Raw genomic sequence first — 26,148 nt, 5'->3', positions numbered from 1 at the left:
TACACTATTACCACTTTTATTTGCAAATAAAAATCATTGTTATACAAGACTGAATTTTGTCTGTGAATGTCAAGGTTCAAAGGGCAAAGTCAGTCCATGAAGTTGGACAAGATAGGGGCAAACAAAATATAACATATTATAATGTCCATAAACATTGTGTGTAAAGTTTATCCAGCACAGGTTTAACTGTCCAAAAGAGTAAGAAAATCGTCTTCACTGAAGGAGTGGGCATTAGATGCCTGTGGATTTACAATCAGTTGTTCGATTATTGTCGAAAGACTTGAGTGATTTTTTGTCTAAGTCTGGAGGGAAAGATACTGATTTCCATCACGTAAGGGGTAGAGAATGTTGACAAGACAACCAGTTGAACTTCGTTTCTAACACATAGATGTCCATTAGAAAAAAGCAGAAGTCCTCATATGATTTTAAATACCCTTGTCGCTGTAGCTGTTCAGTGGGTTACCAAACGATAGTTGTCATTTGTCATTTTCACAGATTGCCTGTCTCCTAAAATGACTATGTCAACAAATGACATTCACTTTCATAGAGAATAATATTCCTCTCCACGGTTGCAGTGCACAACACACACGTCTCCACTTTCCGGTCGAGTTCACCTCCCATAATGCCGTTCAGATGGTCTTCCCTAACAAGAAGTCAGCGTACTCCTTTCTGCGTAGTACGCGGTGCATTTTGAACGTGTTGGGCGAGGTGTTGGAGAAGGCCATCATTTGTTTACGCAGTTCCTTGAATGCACCCTCTGCCACCATCTGCACTCTCATTGGTCCGATGCTGCCTTTGAACCGGAACGACTTGTAGACAGCCGAGTCCTCCTGGACACACTGGTCCAACTGGTGAACAGGTGCAGGTGGGGTGTGTGTATATTTTTGTTTGTATGTGTGTGCGAGCAAGCGAGAGGGTATTTTAGAGTATGTGTGAAAGAGAGGGAGTTAGAGATTGAGAAAGAGAAGAGGGGCAAAATAGAAGTTATTTCAGGAGCAATATATTATTTTCCATCGTAACCACACAACCGAAACAAGTTATGGAATACGTTCTCCAGGAATTGGCATAAAACAGAAAGAAATGTACGCGAACTCATGTTGACAGGTACTGAAATGAAACAAGTGAAACTGAACACAAAATGTTTCCCTACCTTGTAGCGTTGCTCCTCTGTCAGGTTCCTCACCCCCTTTAGCTCCACAAACACTTGATAGTGAGGATCAGAACCTCCACAAGACTCTCCTGCAACAGATACATGATGATCAACCACTGCACAAATCAAGCTGGAGCCAACATACAATATGCCATATCTTCAATGGTCTAATCCCCCTATGAGTGAACATCCAATCATATGCTTCCAGTAAAATTTCACCCCAGCATCACTCTGGGGTGAAGTTTCCCCTAGGTACAGATCTAGGATCAGAATTCCCTCCCCCAATCCTAACTTTAACCATTAGAGGGGGGAAAAGCAATACTGACCTAAGATCAGTGTCTAGGAACAACTTCACCCTACACCAATTGGCACTACTACAAAAGCAAGTAGAGAGCCGTCTTACCCATTATGGCGCTCTCTGCGCAGCAGTAGTCAACTAGCTGAGCCCCGGGCCACTGGCTGATGGCTCGCTTCAGAGCCCCCAGAAACATCACCTCAGACACCTTCTCCCCCCGCACGCTCAGCATCTGACCCCGCCTACACACACAGGTCATGCACATAAACGAACACACACACAACAACACACACACACACACACACACACACGAGTACTTTAGAACAGTCCCACACACAGGCACAAAAACCATCCCCTCAGCATCTATCCCCATCAGAACACAGGTATTCTCACCAACCCAAGTACGTACAGATAAGGTACACACTGGATGCAGTACTGTACCTGTATTGAAATTCGACAACTGGACACTGATTGTGGAAGCCAACCACTTTTACTATATCTCCCATACGATATCTAAGAGACAAAAAAAAAAAGAAGAGATATCCCTGTCAAATCACATATCAGTCAACACAAATGCAGTGCTTGGATAACAACAGGAGGAGCTTCAGTTAAAGGGATAGTTCACTCAAATTACAAAATGTTATATTTGTTTCCCTACCTTGTAAGCAGTCTATGGACAAGGACAGAGTGGAATCCACACGTTCTTTTTTTACACTTAGCCACTGCCATTTTTTGCCAACTTTAGCATTTTTCAAACCAAAAACCAATGGAAGTCAATGTACCCAATAATGACAAGTTTTAAATCTCATGCCCAAATCATCTTAAGGTCTCTGAAAGGGATTGTGACTTTGCTCAGTAACTTGGTTTGAAGTTACATTAAAGTCTGATTCTTCATAAAACGTAATGATTTTCCCAACCAAAAACCAATGGAAGTCAAAATACCTGATATTAGCATGTTTTAAAGTACAATGATGTTTTACCTGAAGAGTCCAGATGCGTTGGTGACGACCAGCTCATAGCTGTGTCCCTCCTGCACTTCCTCCATGAGAAGTGTGTGTTTCTCAGGCGTCTCCTGGTCCAAACTGGCTTCTGGGAGGAATTCACAGAACATGGAGCGAGGACACAGCAAGTACCTCCTCCGCTCCTCCTCAGGCCACAGGTTCACCCCAATCAGACCTGCAGGGGCACAGGGATGTTAACACAGAGACATAACGTAAGAGTGCAGGAACACAGAGACACATATAAAAGAGACACAGATACACACGTGTAGTACCATCTAAATTATGTTCAGTACATGACTTGGTGCTCACCGGAGCTGAGCACTGGCACCTCAGATTCACTACTGCTTGAGCCCCTGCACCTCTTTAGCCGATTAGCTCAAAAGTATTGTGGAATTCCTGCACCTAAATATATTATTTTATTTATTTAACAAGGCAAGTCAGTTAAGAACAAATTCTTATTTACAATGCCGGCCTACCAAAAGGCCTCGTGCGGGGACGGGTTCTGAGATTAAAAAAATATAAATGAAATATATATGACAAAACACAAATCACTACAACAGAGACAACACAGCACTACATAAAGAGAGACTTAAGACAACAACATAGCAAGGCAGCAACACAACATAAAAAACAACATGGTAGCAATACAACAACATGGTACAAACATTATTGGGCACAGTCAACAGCACAAAGGTCAAGAAGGTAGAGACAACAATACATCATACAAAGCAGCCACAACTGTCAGTAAGAGTGTCCATGATCGAGTCTTCGAATGAAGAGATTGAGATAAAACTGTCCAGTTTGAGTCTTTGTTGCAGCTCGTTCCAGTCGCTAGCTGCAGCGAACTGGAAAGAGGAGCGACTCAGGGATGTGTGTGCTTTTGGAATGTGACTGGCAGAACGGGTGTTGTATGTGGCGGATGAGGGCTGCAGTAGATATCTCAGATAGGGGGGAGTGAGGCCCAGGTAGGGGGGAGTAAGAGGGTTTTATAAATAAGCATAAAATCAAATGGAATTTTATTTGTCACATACACATGGTTAGCAGATGTTAATGCGAGTGTAGTGAAATGCTTGAGCTTCTAGTTCTGATAGATCACTTGTTAGGTATTACTGCACTAACAATTCCAACTACCACCTAATACACACAAATCTAGAGGGGTGAATGATAATATGTACATGTAAGTATATGGATGAGCAATGGCCAAGCGGCATAGGGAAAGAGCAATGGATGGTATAAAATGCAGTATATACATGTGAATTGAGTAATGTAAGATATGTCAAATTATTAAAGTGCCATTTTTTTTTATAGTGCATTGTATAAAGTGACTAGTGATCAATTTATTAAAACTGGCCAGTGATTGGGTCTCAATGTAGGCAAAAGGCTCTGGGAGTTAGTGATTGCTGTTTAGCAGTCTGATGGCCTTGAGATAGAAGCTTTTTCAGTCTCTCGGTCCCAGCTTTGATGCACCTGTACTGACCTCACCTTCTGGATGGTAGCGGTGTGAACAGGCAGTGGCTCGGGTGGTTGATGTCCTTGATTATCTTTATAGCCTTCCTGTGACATTGTGTGCTGTAGGTGTCATGGAGGGCAGGTAGTTTGCCCTTGGTGATGCATTGTGCAGACCACCACCCTCTGGAGAGCCTTGTGGTTGATGGCGGTGCAGTTGCCGTACCAGGCTGTGATACAGCCCGACAGGATGCTCTCGATTGTGCATCTGTGAAAGTTTGTCAGAGTTTTGGATGACAAACTTTCTTCACCACACTGTCTGTGTGAGTGGACCATTTCAGTTTGTCTGTGATGTGTATCCTGACGAACTTAAAACTTTCCACCTTCTCTACTGCTGTCCCTTCGATGTGGATAAGGGAGTGCTCCCTCTGCTCTTTCCTGAAGTCCACGATCACCACCTCTGTTTTGTTGACGTTGAGCGAGACGTTGTTTTCCTGACACCACACTCCAAGTGCCCTCACCTCCTCCCTGTAGGCTGTCTCGTCGTTGTTGGTAATCAAGCCCACTACTGTTGTGTTGTCTGCATGGCCACACAGTCGTGGGTGAATAGGGAGTACAGGAGGGGGCTGAGCACACACCCTTGAGGGGCCCCAGTGTTGAGGATCAGCGAAGTGGAGATGTTTCCTACGTTCACCAACTGGGTCGGCCCGTCAGGAAGTCCAGGATCCAATTGTACAGGGCGGGTTGAGACCCAGGGCCTCCAGCTTGTTGATGAGCTTGGAGGGTACTATGGTGTTGAATGCTGATCTGTAGTCAATGAACAGCATTCTTACATAGGTATTCCTTATGTCCAGATGGGATAGGGCAGTGTGCAGTGTGATGGCGATTGCGTCGTCTGTGGACGTGTTGGGGCGTTGTGCAAACTGAAGTGGGTCTAGGATGGCCGGAAAGGTGGAGGTGATATGATTCTTGACTAGCCTCTCAAAGCACTTCATGATGACAGAAGTGACTGCTACGGGGCGGTAGTCATTTAGTTCAGTTATCTTTGACTTCTTGGGTACAGGAACAATGGTAGCCATCTTGGAGCATGTGGGGACAACAGACTGGGATAGGGAGCAATTGAATATGTCTGTAAACACACCAGCCAGCTGGTCTGCGCATGCTTTGAGGATGCGGCTAGTCTGGGCCAGCAGGCCAGAGGGGGGGGTGCAGTACTTGTTAGCGGGCCGCGACGGTGGCACTGGGTTTAGTTTGTCTGGAAGCGTGATGTGGCTGGATTTCTTTATGTAGTCCATGATTTCCTGTAGACCCTGCCACATATGTCTCGAGTCTGAGTCATTGAATTTGCGACTCCACCTTGTCCCTGTACTGGCATTTCACTTGTTTGATTGCCTTGCGGAGGGAATAGCTATTTGAGACCTCTTTATTCCCAGACCTCTTTCCATGGTTAAATGTGGTGGACCGCACTTTCAGTTTTGCGCGAATGCCGCCATCCATCCACGGTTTCTGGTTAGGGTTAAATAGTCACAACATCTCCAATGCACTTCTTTATAAAACGCACTCACCGAGTCAGCGTATAAGTTGATGTTATTCTCTGAGGCTGACCGGAACATATTCCAGTCCACGTGATCAAAACAATCTTGAAGCGTGGCTTCCAATTGGTCAGACCAGTGTTGAATGGTTCTTGTCACTGGTAGATCCTGTTTGAGTTTCTGCCTATAAGACAGAAAGGGCAAAATGGCGTCATGATCGAATTTGCAAAAGGGAGGGCGAGGGAGGGCTTTGTATGCATCGCGGAATTTAGAGTAGCAGTGGTCGAGGGTATTACGCATGCATGTAGCGCAATCAATATGCTGGTAGAATTTAGGTAGACTTGTTCTCAAATTTGCTTTGTTAAAATCCCCAGCTACAAGAAATGCAGCCTCAGGATGTATGGTTTCCAGTTTGCATATAGTCCAGTGAAGTTCCTTGATGGCCGTCTTGGTGTCCGCTTGAGGGGTAATGTACACAGCTGTGGCTATAACTGACGAGAATTCTCTTGGTAGATAAAATGGCTGGCACTTGATTGTAAGGAATTCTAGATCAGGTGAGCAGAAGGACTTGAGTTCCTGTATGTTGTTATGATTACACCATGAGCCGTTAATCATAAAGCATATACCCCCGCCCTTCCTTTTCCCAGAGAGGTGTTTATCTCTGTCAGTGCGATGCATGGAGAAGCCCGGTAGCTGAACCGATTCTAACAACATATCCCGAGAGCCATGTTTTCGTGAAACAGAGAATGTTACAATCTCTGATGTCTCTGGAAGGCAACCCATGCTCGAATTTCATCTACCTTGTTGTCAAGAGACTGGACATTGGATATATACTCGGGAGCGGTGTGCATGTCTATGGAGCCTGGCCAGGTGGCTGCTTTATTTGCGGCATCATTGTTTTGGATCGCCTACTGGACTTCGCTCCATTGTCCTGGGTGGTGGTCCGAACAGAGGAACCGCTTTGGGAAAATCGTATTCTTGGTAGTAATGTTGGTAAGTTGACGTTGCTCTTACATCCAATAGATATTCCCATCTGTATGTAATAAGACTTAAGATTTCCTGGGGTAACTATGTAAGAAGAAATACATTAAAAAAAAAATACTGCATAGTTTTTTAAGAACTCGAAGCGAGGCGACCATCTCTGTCGGCACCATGCTGGTAATCAACCAGTCTTGCGACGGGTATACAGAGGTGACCAGTTTACAGAGGAGTATAGAGTGCAGTGATGTGTCCTATAAGGAGCAAATCTAATGGCCGAATGGTAAAGAACATCTATCTGCTCGAGAGCACCCTTACCTGCCAATCTATAAATTATGTCTCTGTAATTTAGCATGGGTAGGATGGTCATCTGAATCAGGGTTAGTTTGGCAGCTGGGGTGAAAGAGTCTAGATTTAACTTTAGCCTGCAGCTTTGATATGTGCTCAGAGAAGGAGTGTACCGTCTAGCCATACTCCCAAGTACTTGTATGAGATGACTACCTCAAGCTCTAAACCCTCCGAGATAGTACTCACACCTGTGGGGAGAGGGGCATTCTTCTTACCAAACCACGTGACCTTTGTTTTGGAGGTGTTCAAAACAAGGTTAAGGGTAGAGAAAGCTTGTTGGACACTAAGAAAGTTTTGTTGTAGAGCAATTTAACACAAAATCCAGGGAGGGGCCAGCTGAGTTTAAGACTGTATCATCTGCATATAAATGGATGGCAGAGCTTCCTACGGCCTGAGCTATGTTGTTGATGTAAATTGAGAAGAGCATGGTGCCTAGGATCGAGCCTTGGGGTACTCACTTGGTGACAGGCAGTGGCTGAGATAGCAGATTTTCTGACTTTATACACTGCACTCTTTGAGAGAGGTAGTTAGCAAACCAGGCGGAAAACCCTTCAGAGACACCAATACTCCTTAGCCGGCCCACAAGAACGGAATGGTCTACCGATATCAAAAGCTTTGGCCACGTCAGTAAAAATAGCAGCACAATATTGCTTAGAATCATGGGCAATGGTGACATCATTGATTACCTTTAAGGTTGCAGTGAAACATCCATAACCTGAGTGGAAACCAGATTGCATACCCAAGAGAATACTATAAACCAGTACTGGCATCCAAAATGAGTACCGGCACCTATTTTTAGTCTAAATCAAGCACTGATTATCTTATGGTCTTTGCTATAATTTTGGCTTCAACCAACTACCACACTCGCATGAATACACATGCACATGGAAGAGGCAGACACACAGACAGGGCCACTGTTACATTGTCATTCTCAATAGATGAAGCCTGTATACTCTTGATGTCACAATGTGATGAGTCTCCTGTGCACTCACCCTCGGTGGCGGCGTAGAAGGGTGAGTAGAAGGGAATCCCCTGGCAGTAGCGCTCCCGCAGCATCTCCCCATAGATCTGATTAGATCCAGAGTCCACAGCCAGCACCAGGTTGAGCTGGGGCCAGAGGCGCCGCACGATGCCCACAAAGCCCTGCTGGAAGTGGGTCCGGAGCTGGGTGGCGCGCTCCGGGTCTGGCTTCATCTGGCCCTCCAGGCTGGCCCTCACCCCTGGCTCCAGGGTCAGAACAGGGCTGACTCGACCCAGCTTGATGTCCTCCACCAGCTCCTGCCAACGCTCCTGGGGGAGGGGGGCGGACAGAAGATGGCATTATCAAATATAAATAATTACACAGTAATAAGAGTGCTGCAATGGAGGTTTATCCTATGTGCTCTTTACATAAGAGTATAACTATACAGTATTTACACAATACAGTAAACCAGCTTTCCCAATCCTGGTATGTGTGTTCATCTCTAGCTACAGTACCTGGAGGGCACTGAAGGCATAAAAGACAGTGGAGGCGAAGTTGGACTCCAGGGTACCCACGCTGGGGTCTTTGAGGGCAAAGAGGAGGTGCAGGTAGAGGGTGTCTCTCTCACTGGGCACCTGGAAGGGAGGTTGGCACCATAATTACAGTAATATAGAAGTGTGTTCAAGTTCAAAAAGACACAATGATAACTTTTGTTTCCCTGTTAATCGTAGTAGCATATTTACACTTTACAATTTGAAAAACATGTTTTCAGTGACAACAGCATTCTGTTTCTTCCGCCGTTATGCCCTTGAGCAAGGCACGGACCTCTTGTTTATTAGAAATGAAACGGAGGAAAACGGAAAAGACATACAACATGAACTCCTTTCCGTTGCAAAACGTTTTGCTGCAGCGTGCCCTTATGAACACAACCCTGGTGCCAACCCTACCTGGAAGGCGGGTGCGGGTGTGGTGTATAGGTTGAGCATGTGGCGGGACGAAGCCGGGGTGGAGGAGTTAGGCCCAATGGGGATGCCTGCCTCAGACTGGCGAAAGGTGGGCGAGTAGAAGAGCTTGGTGGTGCGCTGGAGGCTGTCGCTGGCTGGGAACGCACGCCGCATGGCATCCAGACACACAGCCACGCCCTGGGGTGGAGGAACACACACACACACACACACACAGTGAGAGTGTCAAGAACACACAAACATAGTCATGACCAAAATAAAATGGTCATCCTCTCTTCCTATAAGCACAGTATTTACAATTGGATAGGTGAAGTAATAGTAGCTAAGGAAAATTGTCATTGGGGCTAATAGGGAGCATTTCCACTGTCTGACCTGTAGGAAGAACTCTGTGTTGGTGTCCTTGGTGCTCAGCAGCATGGCGCTGGCCCCAGATGTACCCGATGTCATGGCTAAGATAAGGGGTTTCTCAGCTATGAGGACCTTCTCTTCTCCAGCCGCCACTCGCGTCACCAGCTCACGATAGTGCTCATACGTCGTCACCGGGTGACGTGTACGAAAGGCCTCACAGTCTGAGGACACAGAACATTGTCTGAATTGTACACTGAACAAAAAATATACAAAAGCAACAATTTAAAAGATTTTACAGTTCAGTTAGTTCATATAAGGAAATCAGTAAATGTAAATAAATTCATTAGGCGCTAATCTATGGATTTCACGACTGGGAATACATTTATGCCACGCATTATCATGAAACATGAGGTGATGGCACCAGAATGGGCTTCAGGATTTCGTCACAGTATCTCGGTGCATTCAAATTGCCATCGATAAAATGCAATTGGTGTTCGTTGTCCGTACCGTACGCCTGACCATACTATAACCCCGTGTTATGTTCGAGACCACTTCAATCGAGACCGATTCAAGACCAAGACTGGAGCAAACCGAATGACCGATGTCATTCTTCTGTGAGCTGCTCCATCCCAAAACCAGTTGAGCGCTGCACACGCTTGCTGCCTGCAGATGATATTCTGCTGAAACTAGGCTGTGTGTGCGGTGCCCATGTGAATATATTTCACGTGCTTTACGACTGTGTAGGGTACTTTGTGCATGATTTCTCTATTGTACTACATAATTGATAAGTCATATACATCCACTACACTACTTTGATATGCATCAGTAGGGATTAAGAAGTGAGTATAAGCAATGCCCACTGGGGGAAAAAATGCCCACTACACCACTGGCCCTTTGTGTTTTATAAAAAGAGAAGATAATACACAACACAGAGGACGAGAGTTCAATAGAGTACTAAAGGTCAAGAGGACTAAAAGTCAATAGAGTACTAATGATCCATGGAAATAGTGTTTTTTCTGTAATGGGGGATTCATGTTCAATGGGTCAGAGACATGGGAGGAGTTTCACTCAGGAACTCATAGCTACATTGCAAGTTCTCATTCGTCCAAATTGTTTATACATTGAGCCTGAAATAGGATACTTGTTATTTGGCCATTGGCCCAGTTGTATTGCAAGGAATTCTAATTGATAAACCACAGGCTAGGGCTGGGTTATAAAACTACATCCCGTGCATTTGTTCTGTGGAGAGAATCACTAAGGACAGGGGAGAATGAACATTTACCTCTCAGCATAACATCTATGATTTGTCCTCTTTGAATAAACCTATTTTCTTCCCCCTGAATTGCTTTGGGGTCTGTGTTATTGAAGAGTAACAACTGCTAACAATATTAATGTTTCAAGAAAGGAGTTTATATATTTGGCCTGGCGAATCGGTTTTATGCGCTGACTGAATGGAAGCTGAGAATTATACGTTTTTTTTTTACTCTAGATGGTCTGGGCAAGAAACTATGAGTCCTCACTGTCCGCGAAAGATAGAGTACAAATGTATCCAACACAGAGACAAGACCAAGACTCCCAATATGACACCCAATACCGCTTGGTCTCGAGTAATACAACACAAAAAAAGCCATATCTCAGACTGGCCAATAAAAAGAAAAGATTAAGATGGGCAGAAGAACACAGACACTGGACAGAGATATGGCTTTTTCTTTGCAACTCTGCCTAGAAGGCCAGCATCCCAGTGTTGTATCTTCACTGTTGACGTTGAGACTGGTGTTTTGCGGTTACTATTTAATGAAACTGCCAGTTGAGGACTTGGGAGGCATCTGTTTCTCAAACTAGACACTAATGTACTTGTCCTATTGCTCAGTTGTGCACTGGGGCCTCCCACTCTTTCTATTCTGGTTAGGGCCAGTTTGTGCTGTTCTGTGAAGGGAGTAGTACAGTGTTGTACGAGATCTTCAGTTTTTTGGCAACTTCTCGCATGGAATAGCCTTCATTTCTCAGAACAAGGATAGACTGACAAGTTTCAGAAGAAGGTTATTTGTTTCTGGCCATTTTGAGCCTGTAATTGAATCCACAAATGCTGATGCTCCAGATACTCAACTAGTCTAAAGAAAGCCAGTTTTATTGCTTCTTTAATCAAGACAACAGTTTTCAGCTGTGCTAACATAATTGCAAAAGGGTTTTCTAATAATCAATTAGCCTTTTAAAATGATAAACTTGGATTGGCTAACACAATGTGCCATTGGAACACAGGAGTGATGGTTGCTGATTATGGGCCTCTGTACGCCTATGTAGGTATTTCATAAAAAATCTGCAGTTTCCAGCTACAATAGTCATTTACAACATTAACAATGTCTACACTGTATTTCTGATCAATTTTAGGTTATTTTAAAATGGACAAAAAAAAGAGCATTTCTTTCAAAAACAAGGACATTTCTAAGTGACACCAAACTTGAACGGTGGTGTACCTTTAATGCCTATTGATGAAGGTATATTCCATATCAACGAGAATTAATAATAAAAGGTTAAATTACTACACACCTTTAGCAGTTTTTGCCTTTAGGGTTAGCTCCATGTTGCAGCACGTGTTTATGGAAGACAAACGGAAGACCGAGGCGACCACTTATGCTAATTAGCTATCTAGCATTAACATCTAGCATGCTCCGAACACCTGTGTGTAACAGAAGGAGGCCGCCCGAAATATATTGTAACTGAAAAATACTGTAGCCTGAAACTGTGATAAAGCGGGTTAAAACAGTCTACACTAAGAGTATGTTTTGCATTTGTGAAATTATTTCATTTTGATGTGATATAAAAAAGGGCTTTATTTCTAGAATCTTATAGCAATCGAGAATCCATTAAAGTTTAGATGGAGTATTTGAATGGCTCTGGCAGCCAAAACAGTCTACCTCTGGAAAAACAACCGCCTTTGCATGCTGTACGATTTTAGCCTACTTATGCCACGATTTTGCCTTCCCAGACCAAATTTCCACGTCGTAGACAAATTCTTAGGTTGTAAACAATTGTCAGACATCTTGGCTCGTTCACTGTGACATGGTCTAAGTCTGCAAATTAAGTACCGGTACATGCGGTCATAGGCTCCGACAAAGTGTCAGAACCTTTTTGCCTTTATTGTGTAATGTGGTTGGTGTTGCGAGTTGATCCGAGAAGGGTGAAATTGCGGCTTGCAATTCAGGGCACTCCTGCATGTGGGCATTCTTGCAGGAACCTCTCTTTATACTTCGATTGGTCGATTTTTATGCTAGGACAGGAAGAAGCCATTGCCACTCCAGTACAGTAGGTGGTGTTAATCCACAATAACGTTGGGGGCCAGCTGCTGATGAATTCCACAGAAGAATGGGCGGGGCGACAATGGTAGCTAGCTAGCTATACACCGGTAGACAGTGTCCTTCGCCTCCGCCTCTCGGGCACTGTTTTCTGTTAACGACAGCGAGGGCAGGTGTTCGGCATGCGGGAGCAAAGGAACATGTGTGCTAGCTTTGCCAGCTAGTACGGTAAACAGCAGGTAGAAGGTGGGGGCTAGGGCGAAAACTGTGCCTGACAGGCAGTGGCTAGGGCCACACCATTTGTTAAGTAGCACGCTAGTTAGCACACGGTGTCGCCCTAGCCCCCGCCAGTCAGGCACAGTTTTCTCCGGAATTTACGAGAAGGGGGTGACACTGTTTGCTAGCTAGAAAGTTAGCACACATGTCGCTAACGAGCAAGCTAGCTAGTTAGTTAGCACACGGTGTCGCCCTATCCCCCTGCCTGTCAGGCACGGTTTTCTCAGGTACACAGGAGGCGGGGCGATAGCGTGTGCTAACAAGCAAGCTAGCTAGTTAGCGAGCACACAGTGTCACCCCCAGCCTGTCAGACATGGTTTTCTCCGGTACAACACGGTGTGCTCGCTAGCTAGTTATAACAAGGTGTCACTCCCGCCTGCTGTGCTAGCGGGAGGCTGGGACGACCGGTAGACAGTTTCCTTCACCACTCCTTCCATACTGTCAGGCAGATACAGGAATGCCCACATGCAGGAACGCCCTTGCAGGCTGCAGATCCCAGTGACTATGTTATTAAAGTGACTATGTATAGATAACTTAATATCTATGCACAGTCACTTGAATAACTCTACCTACATGTACATATTACCTCAATTAAGCAGTGCCACCGCACATTGACTCTGTACTAGAGGTTGACCGATTAATCGGAATGGACGATTAATTAGGGCCGATTTTAAGTTTTCATAACAAATCGGAAATCGGTATTTTTGGGTGCCGATTTTTTCATACCTTTATTTAACTAGGCAAGTCAGTTAAGAACACATTCTTATTTTCAATTACGGCCTAGGAACGGTGGGTTAACTGCCTTGTTCAGGGGCAGAACGACAGATTTTCAACTTGTCAGCTCGGGGGACCCAATCTTGCAACCTTACTAGTCCAACGCTCTAACCACCTGCCTCTCATTGCACTCCACGAGGAGCCTGCCTGTTATGCGAATGCAGTAGAAGCCAAGGTAAGTTGCTAGCTAGAATTAAACTTATCTTATAAAAATCTATCAATCATAATGACTAGTTATAACTACACATGGTTGATGATATTACTAGTTTATCTAGCGTGTCCTGCGTTGCATATAATCGATGCAACGCTGGGGGATGATTTAACAAAAGCGCATTTGCGAAAAAAGCACAATCGTTGGACGACTGTACTTAACCATAAACACCAATGCCTTTCTTAAAATCAATACACAGAAGTACAGTGCCTTGCGAAAGTATTCGGCCCCCTTGAACTTTGCGACCTTTTGCCACATTTCAGGCTTCAAACATAAAGATATAAAACGGTATTTTTTTGTGAAGACTCAACAACAAGTGGGACACAATCATGAAGTGGAACGACATTTATTGGATATTGGATAACTTTTTTAACAAATCAAAAACTGAAAAATTGGGCGTGCAAAATTATTCAGCCCCCTTAAGTTAATACTTTGTAGTGCCACCTTTTGCTGCGATTACAGCTGTAAGTCGCTTGGGGTATGTCTCTATCAGTTTGCACATCGAGAGACTGAAATTTTTTCCCATTCCTCCTTGCAAAACAGCTCGAGCTCAGTGAGGTTGGATGGAGAGCATTTGTGAACAGCAGTTTTCAGTTCTTTCCACAGATTCTCGATTGGATTCAGGTCTGGACTTTGACTTGGCCATTCTAACACCTGGATATGTTTATTTTTGAACCATTCCATTGTAGATTTTGCTTTATGTTTTGGATCATTGTGTTGTTGGAAGACAAATCTCCGTCCCAGTCTCAGGTCTTTTGCAGACTCCATCAGGTTTTCTTCCAGAATGGTCCTGTATTTGGCTCCATCCATCTTCCCATCAATTTTAACCATCTTCCCTGTCCCTGCTGAAGAAAAGCAGGCCCAAACCATGATGCTGCCACCACCATGTTTGACAGTGGGGATGGTGTGTTCAGGGTGATGTGCTGTGTTGCTTTTACGCCAAACATAACGTTTTGCATTGTTGCAACACCACATGTTTGGTGTGTCTCCCAGGTGGCTTGTGGCAAACTTTAAACAACACTTTTTATGGATATCTTTAAGAAATGGCTTTCTTCTTGCCACTCTTCCATAATGGCCAGATTTGTGCAATATACGACTGATTGTTGTCCTATGGACAGAGTCTCCCACCTCAGCTGTAGATCTCTGCAGTTCATCCAGAGTGATCATGGGCCTCTTGGCTGCATCTCTGATCAGTCTTCTCCTTGTATGAGCTGAAAGTTTAGAGGGACGGCCAGGTCTTGGTAGATTTGCAGTGTCTGATACTCCTTCCATTTCAATATTATCGCTTGCACAGTGCTCCTTGGGATGTTTAAAGCTTGGGAAATCTTTTTGTATCCAAATCCGGCTTTAAACTTCTTCACAACAGTATCTCGGACCTGCCTGGTGTGTTCCTTGTTCTTCATGATGCTCTCTGCGCTTTTAACGGACCTCTGAGACTATCACAGTGCAGGTGCATTTATACGGAGACTTGATTACACACAGGTGGATTGTATTTATCATCATTAGTCATTTAGGTCAACATTGGATCATTCAGAGATCCTCACTGAACTTCTGGAGAGAGTTTGCTGCACTGAAAGTAAAGGGGCTGAATAATTTTGCACGCCCAATTTTTCAGTTTTTGATTTTTTTTTAAAGTATGAAATATCCAATAAATGTCGTTCCACTTCATGATTATGTCCCACTTGTTGTTGATTCTTCACAAAAAAATACAGTTTTATATCTTTATGTTTGAAGCCTGAAATGTGGCAAAAGGTCGCAAAGTTCAAGGGGGCCGAATACTTTCGCAAGGCACTGTATATATTTTTAAACCTGCATATTTAGCTAAAAGAAATCCAGGTTAACAGGCAATATTAACCAGGTGAAATTGTGTCACTTCTCTTGTGTTCATTGCACGCAGAGGCAGGGTATATGCAACAGTTTGGGCAGCCTATGATAGTTTCAACCATATTAATGCAGTTTGGTCTCCTACCCCGGGTGTTGTGGCATCTAGCAGTGTATGAGGTTCCAATCTCAACAGTGGAGAAGATGGAAAGAGGAGTCACAGGCTACTTAAAGAAGTGGCTCGGAGTTCCACGATGCCTTACCACTATAGGCTTCTATGGAGATGGTGTCCTCAAGCTGCCCCTCACCAGTCTAACAGAGGAATTCAAGTGTGCAAAAACCAGGCTCCAGATGACACTGAATGAATCTCGAGACCCAGTGGTGAGCAACAACACGCTGATCTTGGCAACTGGGCGCAAATGGAGGCCAGGAAAAGCAGTCCAGGAGGCAACAGCAGCCCTCAGACATGCTGACATTGTGGGTCATGTTCAGCAAGGGAGAGGAGGCCTTGGGCTAACTAGCCATGCTGCTTAGAGTAAGGCCACTGCACCAGAGCGGCGGAAGATGGCAGTGCAGGAATTACGCCATCAGGAGGAGGCTGCAAGGTGGGCCAAGGCAGTCTCTCTTGCCAAACAGGGACAGTGGACTCGATGGGACAGTGTGGAGAAGAGGAAGATCAGCTGGAAGGATCTGTGGGCCATGGAAGTGAGGCGGTTGAGCTTTTCCATCAGAGCAACATATGACGTCCTTCCAACACCAGTTAATCTTCACCAATGGTATGGTGAAGATCCGGACTGTGCCCTCTGTTCCATGCCAGCCAACCTCAGGCACATTCTCACAGGGTGTAAAACAAGCCTCACACAAGGACGCTACACTTGGCGTCACAACCAAGTCCTTAAAAACCTTGCGTCCGCCCTGGAGGACAAGCGAGCTGCCACCCCCCTACCACCCCCAGCAGCATCACACCCCTTACGGACAACCTTTGTCCGCGAAGGGGCTAAACCACCGAAGAGCGGCTCTACACCATTGGAGCGAGACCAGCTGCGCTTGGCCCGCGACTGGAAAATGCTAGCTGACATTGGCCGGCAACTTGTGTTTCCTCTGGAGATCGCAACCACCACCCGAAGACCTGACATGGTGCTCTGGTCCCGTTCGCTCAAGAAGGTCTTCATCATTGAGCTCACAGTACCTTGGCAGGACTCAGTAGATGAGGCTTATGAGCGAAAACATCTGCGCAATGTCGGTCTAGCTGCCGAAGCACGGCATCATGGCTGGAACACAGAAGTCCGACCAGTGGAGGTGGGCTGCAGAGGTTTTGTGGCAACATCTACAACCAGACTGCTTAGAGACCTGGGAATTAAGGGCCAGAGCCAGCGTTCGGCAATCAAAGCTGTATCGGAGGCGGCAGAAGGCAGCAGTCAGTGGCTCTGGATGAAGAGGAAAGACCCCAGCTGGGCCCCGAAGTGAGAGGGCCAGGAGGTATGCGGTCAACAATGCTTGACTCAGGGAGGAGGATGCCCCTGCCATGTATAGTCCCATGGGATGTTGGCTATCAACAACAAGGCAACTCCTATGACTAATTTGGAATGGGACGCAAGCGTAGGATTGATCACCCTGTCGCTGGCCGCCTTTGGGGAGGGTGTATAGTGTGAAAGGCCGAAACACCCTAGGAACCAAAGGTACACTACTGACGATGCACTCCCCAAATTTCACCAGTTCATGAACTCTTGGAAGTGCTTGCGCAAAGGATAGTAACATCTCATCCTGTGTTCTTGGAATCTGAATATGACTATTTCTATGTGTTATTATGTTAAAATTAAGTCTATGATTTGATAGAGTAGTCTGACTGAGCGATGGTAGGCAGCAGCAGGCTCGTAAGCATTCATTCAAACAGCACTTTCATGTGTTTTGCCAGCAGCTCTTTGCAAGCACTGCGCTGTTTAAAACTTCAAGCCTATCAGCCTAATGGCTGGTGTAACCGATGTGAAATGGCTAGCTAGTTAGCGGGGTGCGCGCTAATAGCGTTTCAAACGTCACTCGCTCTGAGATTTGGAGTAGTTATTCCCCATTGTGGAGCGATGGGTAATGCTGCTTCGAGTGTGGCTGTTGTCGATGTGTTCCTGGTTCGAGCCCAGGTTGGGGCGAGGAGAGGGACGGAAGCTATACTGTTACACTGTTACACATACTATAGTGCATATAAGAACATCCAATAGTCAAAGATATATGAAATACAAATGGTATAGAGAGAAATAGTCCTATAAATACTATATTAACTACAACCTAAAACCTCTTCCCTTGGAATATTGAAGTCTCATGTTAAAAGGAACCACCAACTTTCATATGTTCTCATGTTCTGAGCAAGGAACTCAAACGTTAGCTTTTTATTGCACATATTGCACATTTACTTCTCCAACACTTAGTTTTTGCATTATTTAAACCAAATTGAACATGTTTCATTATTTATTTGAGGCTAAATGGATTTTTATTGATGTATTATATTAAGTTAAAATAAGTGTTCATTCAGTATTGTTGTAATTGTCATTATTACAAATCAAATTAAAAAATTTAAATATATACAGTGGGGCAAAAAAGTATTTAGTCAGCCACCAATTGTGCAAGTTCGCCCACTTAAAAATATGAGAGAGGCCTGTCATTTTCATCATAGGTACACTTCAACTATGACAGACAAAATTAGAAAAAAAGAATCCAGAAAATCACATTGTAGGATTTTTAATTCATTAATTAGCAAATTATGGTGGAAAATAAGTATTTGGTCAATAACAAAAGTTTCTCAATACTTTGTTATATACCCTTTGTTGGCAATGACAGAGGTCAACCGTTTTCTGTAAGTCTTCACAAGGTTTTCACACACTGTTGCTGGTATTTTGGCTCATTCCTCCATGCAGATCTCCTCTAGAGCAGTGATGTTTTGGGGCTGTGGCTGGGCAACACGGACTTTCAACTCCCTCCAAAGATTTTCTTTGGGGTTGAGATCTGGAGACTGGCTAGGCCACTCCAGGACCTTGAAATGCTTCTTACGAAGCCCCTCCTTCGTTGACCGGGCGATGTGTTTGGGATCATTGTCATGCTGAAAGACCCAGCCATGTTTCATCTTCAATGCCCTTGCTGATGGAAGGAGGTTTTCACTCAAAATCTCACGATACATGGCCCCATTCATTCTTTCCTTTACACGGATCAGTCGTCCTGGTCCCTTTGCAGAAAAACATGCCCCAAAGCATGATGTTTCCACCCCCATGCTTCACAGTAGGTATGGCGATCTTTGGATGCAACTCAGCATTCTTTGTCCTCAAAACACAACAAGTTGAGTTTTTACCAAAAAGTTAGATTTTGGTTTCATCTGACATTCTCCCAATCTTCTTCTGGATCATCCAAATGCTCTCTAGCAAACTTCAGACGGGCCTGGACATGTCCTGGCTTAAGCAGGGGGACACGTCTGGCACTGCAGGATTTGAGTCCCTGGCGGCGTAGTGTGTTACTGATTGATGGTAGGCTTTGTTACTTTGGTCCCAGTTCTCTGCAGGTCATTCACTAGGTCCCCCCGTGTGGTTCTGGGATTTTTGCTCACCTTTCTTGTGATCATTTTGACCCCACGGGGTGAGATCTTGCGTGGAGCCCCAGATCGAGGGAGATTATCAGTGGGAGAACTTGCATCGGCTTTTTTTGGTCCTCCAATAATCGGGATCGGCGTTGAGGCTCTGCATCTGTCCTCGTGCTCCTAGACCTTAATGCTGCTTTTGATACCATCGATCACCACATTCTTTTGGAGAGATTGGAAACCCAAAATGGTCTACACAGACAAGTTCTAACCTGGATTAGATCTTATCTGTCGGAAAGATATCAGTTTGTCTCTGTGAATGGTTTGTCGTCTGACAAATCAACTGTAAATTCCGGTGTTCCTCAAGGTTCCGTTTTAGGACCACTATTGTTGTCACTATATATTTTACCTCTTGGGGTTGTCATTCGAAAACATAATGTTAACTTTCACTGCTATGCGGATGACACACAGCTGTACATTTCAATGAAACATGGTGAAGCCCCAAAATTGCCCTCGCTAGAAGCATGTCTTTCAGACATAAGAAAGTGGATGGCTGCAAACTTTCTACTTTTAAACTCGGACAAAACAGAGATGCTTGTTCTAGGTCCCAAGAAACAAAGAGATCTTCTGTTGAATCTGACAATTAATCTTAATGGTTGTACAGTTAGTCTCAAATAAAACTGAAGGACCTCGGTGTTACTCTGGACCCTGATCTCTCTTTTGAAGAACATATCAAGACTGTTTCAAGGACAGCTTTTTTCCATCTACGTAACATTGCAAAAATCAGAAACTTTCTGTCCAAAAAGGATGCAGAAAAATTAATCCATGCTTTTGTCACTTCTAGGTTAGACTACTGCAATGCTCTATTTTCCGGCTACCCGTATAAAGCACTAAATAAAACTTCAGTTAGTGCTAAATACGGCTGCTAGAATCCTGACTAGAACCAAAAAAATGTATCATATTACTCCAGTGCTAGCCTCCCTACACTGGCTTCCTGTCAAGGCAAGGGCTAATTTCAAGGTTTTACTGCTAACCTACAAAGCTTACATGCTACAAAATTACATGGGCTTGCTCCTACCTATCTCTCTGATTTGGTCCTTCCGTACATACCTACACGTACGCTACGGTCACAAGACGCATGCCTCGTAATTGTCCCTAGAATTTCTAGGCAAACAGCTGGAGGCAGGGCTTTCTCCTTTAGAGCTCAATTTTTATGGAATGGTCTGCCTACCCATGTGAGAGACGCAAACTCGGTCTCAACCTTTAAGTCTTTACTGAAGACTCATCTCTTCAGTGGGTCATATGATTGAGTGTAGTCTGGCCCAGGAGTGTGAAGGTGAACGGAAAGGCTCTGGAGCAAGAACCGCCCTTGCTGTCTCTGCCTGGCCGGTTCCCCTCTTTCCACTGGGATTCTCTGCCTCTAACCCTATTACAGGGGCTGAGTCACTGGCTTACCAGGGCTCTTTCATACCGTCCCTCGGAGGGGTTGTCGGTATGAACTTGAGTGGGTTGAGTCACTGATGTGATCTTCCTGTCTGGGTTGGCGCCCCCCCTTGGGTTTTGCCGTGGCGGAGATCTTTGTGGGCTATACTCGGTCTTGTCTCAGGATGGTAAGTTGGTGGTTGAAGATTTCCCTCTAGTGGTGTGGGTGCTGTGCTTTGGCAAAGTGAGTGGGGTTATATCCTTCCTGTTTGGCCCTGTCCGGGTGTATCATCGGATGGGGCCAGTGTCTCCTGACCCCTCCTGTCTCAGCCTCCAGTATTTATGCTGCAGTAGTTTATGTGTCGGGGGGCTAGGGTCAGTTTGTTATATCTGGAGTACTTCTCCTGTCCTATCCGGTGTCCTGTGTGAATTTAAGTATGCTCTCTCTAATTCTCTTTCTTTCTCTCCCTCTCTCTCTCGCTCGGAGGACCTGAGCCCTAGGACCATGCCTCAGGACTACCTGACATGATGACTCCTTGCTGTCCCCAGTCCACCTGGCCGTGCTGCTGCTCCAGTTTCAACTGTTCTGCCTGTGATTATTATTATTTGACCATGCTGGTCATTTATGAACATTTGAACATCTTGGCCATGTTGTTATAATCTCCACCCGGCACAGCCAGAAGAGGACTGGCCACCCCACATAGCCTGGTTTCTCTCTAGGTTTCTTCCTAGGTTTTGGCCTTTCTAGGGAGTTTTTCCTAGCCACCGTGCTTCTACACCTGCATTGCTTGCCGTTTGGGGTTTTAGGCTGGGTTTCTGTACAGCACTTTGAGATATCAGCTGATGTACAAAGGGCTATATAAATAAATTTGATTTGGAAAAATCATAATCGGTCGACCTCTACTCTGTAGATGTACACCCTGTATATAGCCTCGCTATTGTTATTTTACTGCTGCTCTTTAATTTGTTACTTTTATTTTCCTTTAAACCGCATTGTTGGTTAAGGACTTGTAAGTAAGTATTTCACTGTAAGGTGAATTAGATTTGATTTTGATTTGACTGCAGCCCACATCTGCAGGAACCCCTTTTTATACTTCTATTTTATATGCACCCTGGCCCCCGCACCTCCCATTGGTTCCTTCATGAACAACCCCGCCTAGAATCTCTGGTGGTCTAGTGGTTAGGATTTGGCACACTCACTGCCGTGGCCCGGGTTCGATTCCCGGTCAGAGAACCACTCTTTGGGCTCGCCCGGCATTGGCGCAGCGGTCTAAGGCACTACATCTCAGTGCAAGAGGCGTGCGTCACTGTAGTCTCTGGTTCCCGTGATGGAGAGTCCCATAGGGCGGTGCACAATTGGCCCAGTGTTGTCCACGTTTGGACGGAGTAGTGCGTCATTGCAAATAAGAATTTGTTCTTAACTGACTTCTCTAGTTAAATTAAGGTTATATTTAAAAAAAAATGTATGTACAACCCCTCCTAGAGCATCCCATTGGTTCATGCATTAGCACCCCATTTGGATTCTGCATGAACCCAGAGTCCTGCTAGCTAGATACCGATAGTCAGTGGTCCCGTCTGCCGAACACCTGCCCTCACAAGTCGTTAACAGAACTGCAGGAAAACAGTGCCCGACAGGCAGGGGGGGAAGGACACTGTCTAAGCTAAGGTTGCAAAGGGTTGGAAACTTTTCAGAAATGTTCCATGGGAAGTTAAGCCCGGGATGCACAGTGCATTCTTCCATCATATGTTCAGGCTGTGCTGCTCATGCATTGAATCTGCTCCTCAAGAACATCATGGCACTGAAAACAAGGAATACACTACAAGAGAGCCAAGGAAATGGTTAGGTATGTGAAGAGTTATAGCAGCAATCTACCTCACCAAGCAAAGTGAGAAGAACAAAAACACCACATTGAAGCTGCCCAGCAACACCTGTTGAGGTGGAGGTCATCATGTTTGACAGTCTCCTGGAGGGGAAGGAATCTCCAAGAAATGGCCATATCACAGTCTGCCGATATAGACAGCCGCTTCAAGAGGATCCTCCTGGATGATGTATTTTGGGAGAGAGTGGTTAAGCAGCCTGAAACTCCTGAAACCTATAGCAGTAGAAATTGCATGGATTGAGGGAGACAATGCCATTCTGTCTGATGTTCAGACTCTGCTTGCAGATGTAAGAGAAGAAATCTGTACTGCCCTGCCCACTTCACTGTTGCTCCAAGCAGAGGAAACTTCAGTTCTGAAATACATCAAAAAGCGTGAACACTTCTGCCTGCAGCCCATACACACCTCAGTGTACATGTTGGACCCCAAGTATGCTGGTAAGAGCATCCTGGTGGAATGGACTTTGTGGATCTGAGGCTCTTTCCCCTGTTGCCCCCACCATCTTCCAAATCCCACCAACATCAGCCGCCTCAGAGGGCAACTGGTCCTTGTTTGGGAACACACACACCAAAGCACACAACAGGCTGACCAATATAAGGGTCGAAAAATTGGTGGCCATCCAGGCAAATTTGAGTCTTTTTGCGCCCGACAACGAGCTATCCTCAACAAGGTAGGAAAGTAACTGTGAAGATGAGGCCTCAGAGTCTGATGTTCAAAAATTGGACATTGAGGAAGTCCAGGGAGAAGACATGGAAGCCTGAGAGGAAGACAACCAAAGCTTTAGTTTCTAGACTATCATTTTACATATGTATGTTGAAAACGTTATTGGGAGATGCGATGGATAATGGAGGATCATTCAATATTCCCTTTCTTTTGTTGTTCAGTGAAATCATCCCATGTGAAGAGTCAACTCATTTAGTTCCATTTGTAACTAAATGTTTTTATTTCTATTGGAAGGATTTAATCATTTCCAATTATGTCTACTTATGATAAGGTCAAATGTTTCTGTTTCTGTCTCCATATGAAATGGTAAATATATCCAATGCAAAAAACATCTACATTTAAATGGTATTAATATTCATTTGCATTTATTTCCAATAATTCCCATATATTCCCGTTAATTCCCACCTCTGAGTATTTCTCAAAATGTGCAAGCCTAGCGGTCACACCCACCTCCCCCTAGCACAGCAGGCGGGAGGCCGGTGCAACACTGTGTGCTAACTAGCTTGATAGTTAGCTAGCTAAAAAACAGAGTCAATCCCGCCACCTGAGTCCTCTTTAGGACTAGCTGACAAAGCTAACACATAGTGACGTTTGCTACAGCCTGCCAAACACCTTCCCTCGCCGTTGTTAACAGAACTGCGGGAAAACAGTGCCCGGCAGACGGGGTATATTTTTTAATTAGGGCAAGCAGGAGGCTGGGGTGCTCCAGTACAGTAGGTGGCGTTAATGCACAATAATGTAACGTTGGATGCCACAGCTGAACACTGCGGTGGCAGCTAGCTAGCCATACACCGATGGACAGTATCCGTTGCCCCACCCCTTCATCTGAGGGGTTCATCCGCAGCTGGCATCCAACGTTGTGCATTAACGCCACCTACTGTACTTGAGCGCCCCTGTCTCACGCCTGTCCCAAGTTAAAAATTGACCAATTACCCTTTTCTGAGCTGCTGGCACATGCACAAATCAAATACACTGCTGCAGTTGACGTAGCATATATCGGCTGACCAGTGTCGCAAACCAATCGCAGAATGTGACTGCAGAACTGACACAAATCCTACTACCTGGCCAGGTTGGTTGCTAGTACGATTTGCGTCAGTTCTGCCGTCAACCAACCTGGTCAGATGGCAGAACTGACGCAAATCGTGCTATCTGGCCAGGTTGGTATCAATATTTTAATTTGGTAACATCAAGACGTAATCGTAAAAGACTGAATCCGATTTACTGTCTGAAAAGGCTTTAGTAATGGTAGGCTCATCTAAACTACATTTAAAAGACTACATTCTTGGGCTAGCCTACATCATACAATTTATTGCAATTTGAGGAAACGTGATGTGAGTTATCGCAAGCATGTCATCAGAACGTAGAGGCAGTCAATCACTTAGCAAAAAGTTACATCACTGGCATAATGACCTTACATCACAAGCTTTTGCTGAGGTCGAATATGCTGAGAGCAGAACGTGCACGGTCATTGGTGGGCTATATTGTGCAAGTGAACAAATGTGCATTATTATGCAAGTGTCTTATAATAACGTGGAATGATTACCTTTGATTGAGCTAAAATCATACTGCTTTCCATAACATGTGTCAGCGTTCTTGCGCAGGCGCTTTAGAAGAGTTTCCTCTTGAACTTGCCGTATATTCAGCGTATCGGCTTCCAGTTTCCCTCTTTGCCGCTTACCCAGCCAACCCACAACCTTCACGGCAAAATACTGGCTTAGCAGACTGCTCAAAGTCCGGTTCTCTCCTTTCACTTTCGAGCTTATGTCCCTCCAAAGCAGCGCCATTCCACCCAGAGACAGGACTCCAAGCACACTGGGCAAAGGACGCAGCATCCCGAGGAGCTCTGTTACACAAGGTGGAAAGCACAGAATCGGTCACGCGAGAGCGCTGTTGGTCTACACACATCCATAACAACCAGTCGATAAACATGATCAATCTACATACGTCAGAAATAGCAATAGGCTGTTCGTATTCCATTAAGTTGTTTTTGAACATAGACTAAGAAGTTATTTTCCCACCTGGAACAGGAAGTTTAATGAACAAATCTTTAAAACGGGCTATTACCATGGAAGCGCACATAAATCACCGCTAGGCTATCAGTTCAGTAGTCAAAGCAATGGTTCACTTCAAATATTCATAATGTAGCTTACCAAGACTTTGTCCAGTGGCTATAATAATGGAGAGAATTGTAATGACTAATGCACAACGAATAAATTTCGACCGCCCTAATATAGCCATCGAACTGATCAACTCATAAATCATTTCAAAATAAGATAAAAAGGTTTTCGTTCACGTTAAAGCTGTCAATTTGTTAACTTTAACAAATGGAAATGCATTGTCCAGTCCGTTAACTAAGTTTAAAACATGAGGATTCTTCACTTTGCAAGATGTTTTAAAGCAAGAATTTCACTTCCTTGTTTCGACCGGTCACACCAAAGATTTTCTATTATATAGACAAGATGGTCGAGTGGCCACTAACAATGGATATACATTTCGTTAAAGATAGAAGGGAGGCGAGATCAGATGGGACCATTCTAGCAAAGATTTTTTATATCTAAACTATCTGTGATTCTAGCCAATGAGAGGGCAGATACGCATGTCAGGCACAACTGCAATATAGTCGTTTTTTTTAAGTTGCCGAAATGCCACGGTCGTCCACGTATGTCAGTGCATTCGTAACAACCTAACATTTACGACACGTATATTAGATAAAATAAGCCTCACATAGCAAATTAGTAATTACATTTTTTGTTGACCTCCATACAAAAATTCCTCACTTCATGGTCTTATTTGTGTAGATGAATTTTGGGCGGAGTATACCTCTCTCGCTTCGCCTCTTCCTCTCTGCTGATTCTTCTTCTTCTTCTTTAAAGTTTATTGGCAGACTACAACATATAAACTGTTTTGCCGCCACCTACTGTACTGGGTAGTGAACGAGAAAATAAAACAATCCATTGCTGGTAAAAGGCGGAGAAAACGACATGCAAATACAAACATAGACACATCCCACTCCTTCAGTCACAGTCCAATCCAATCTACATCTGAACGGCAGCAAATTTCTCTCCACTTACTCTGTCTTACTACTTATGGCTGCTTTTCAACCAGTGCCTGCAGTGTTCGTGTTGGTTGGATTCTAGGTGTCAAGAACATGGCTGTTTGAAGGTTAAATGACG

The 26,148-nt window shown here is 44.7% G+C and overlaps 1 protein-coding gene and 1 non-coding gene across 3 annotated transcripts; one reads left to right on the top strand and one right to left on the bottom strand.

The window, feature by feature from the left end:
• On the bottom strand, window positions 1-25,868 carry ghdc (GH3 domain containing). 2 transcript variants are annotated; one of them, XM_020454353.2, is made up of 11 exons: window positions 25,796-25,868; window positions 24,519-24,818; window positions 9,046-9,242; window positions 8,659-8,853; window positions 8,227-8,346; window positions 7,743-8,040; window positions 2,426-2,621; window positions 1,887-1,958; window positions 1,554-1,687; window positions 1,151-1,239; window positions 1-848 (listed from the first exon to the last, which is right to left on the bottom strand). In XM_020454353.2, the coding sequence occupies exons 2-11, from the start codon at window positions 24,805-24,807 to the stop codon at window positions 630-632; spliced, it is 1,809 nt and encodes a 602-aa protein (XP_020309942.1). In that variant the 5' UTR covers window positions 24,808-24,818; window positions 25,796-25,868; the 3' UTR covers window positions 1-629. The 2 variants fall into 2 exon arrangements, with proteins under 2 accessions (XP_020309942.1, XP_020309941.1); XM_020454352.2 differs by lacking the exon at window positions 25,796-25,868 and adding an exon at window positions 25,126-25,440.
• trnae-cuc (transfer RNA glutamic acid (anticodon CUC)) lies at window positions 21,537-21,608 on the top strand. The gene has a single exon. It is a non-coding gene; the product is annotated as a tRNA-Glu (tRNA).
• Window positions 25,869-26,148: the final 280 nt, after the last annotated feature.

The sequence above is a fragment of the Oncorhynchus kisutch genome, linkage group LG20 (genome assembly GCF_002021735.2).
Source record: "Oncorhynchus kisutch isolate 150728-3 linkage group LG20, Okis_V2, whole genome shotgun sequence".
Lineage (NCBI taxonomy): Eukaryota > Metazoa > Chordata > Actinopteri > Salmoniformes > Salmonidae > Oncorhynchus > Oncorhynchus kisutch.
The sequence above is the reverse complement of the archived record's forward strand: the minus strand, read 5'-3'. Positions and strand labels throughout refer to the sequence as shown.

Bases quoted from the DNA above. Each gene is read 5' to 3' on its own strand.
- ghdc (XM_020454352.2), bottom strand. From the start codon at position 25,237: ATGATTTATGAGTTGATCAGTTCGATGGCTATATTAGGGCGGTCGAAA. The intron at 8,854-9,045 runs GTCAGACAGTGG...CCTCCACCCCAG, and splicing joins ACACAGAGTTCTTCCTACAG to GGCGTGGCTGTGTGTCTGGA. The intron at 1,959-2,425 runs GTAAAACATCAT...TTTGTCTCTTAG, and splicing joins AACGCATCTGGACTCTTCAG to ATATCGTATGGGAGATATAG.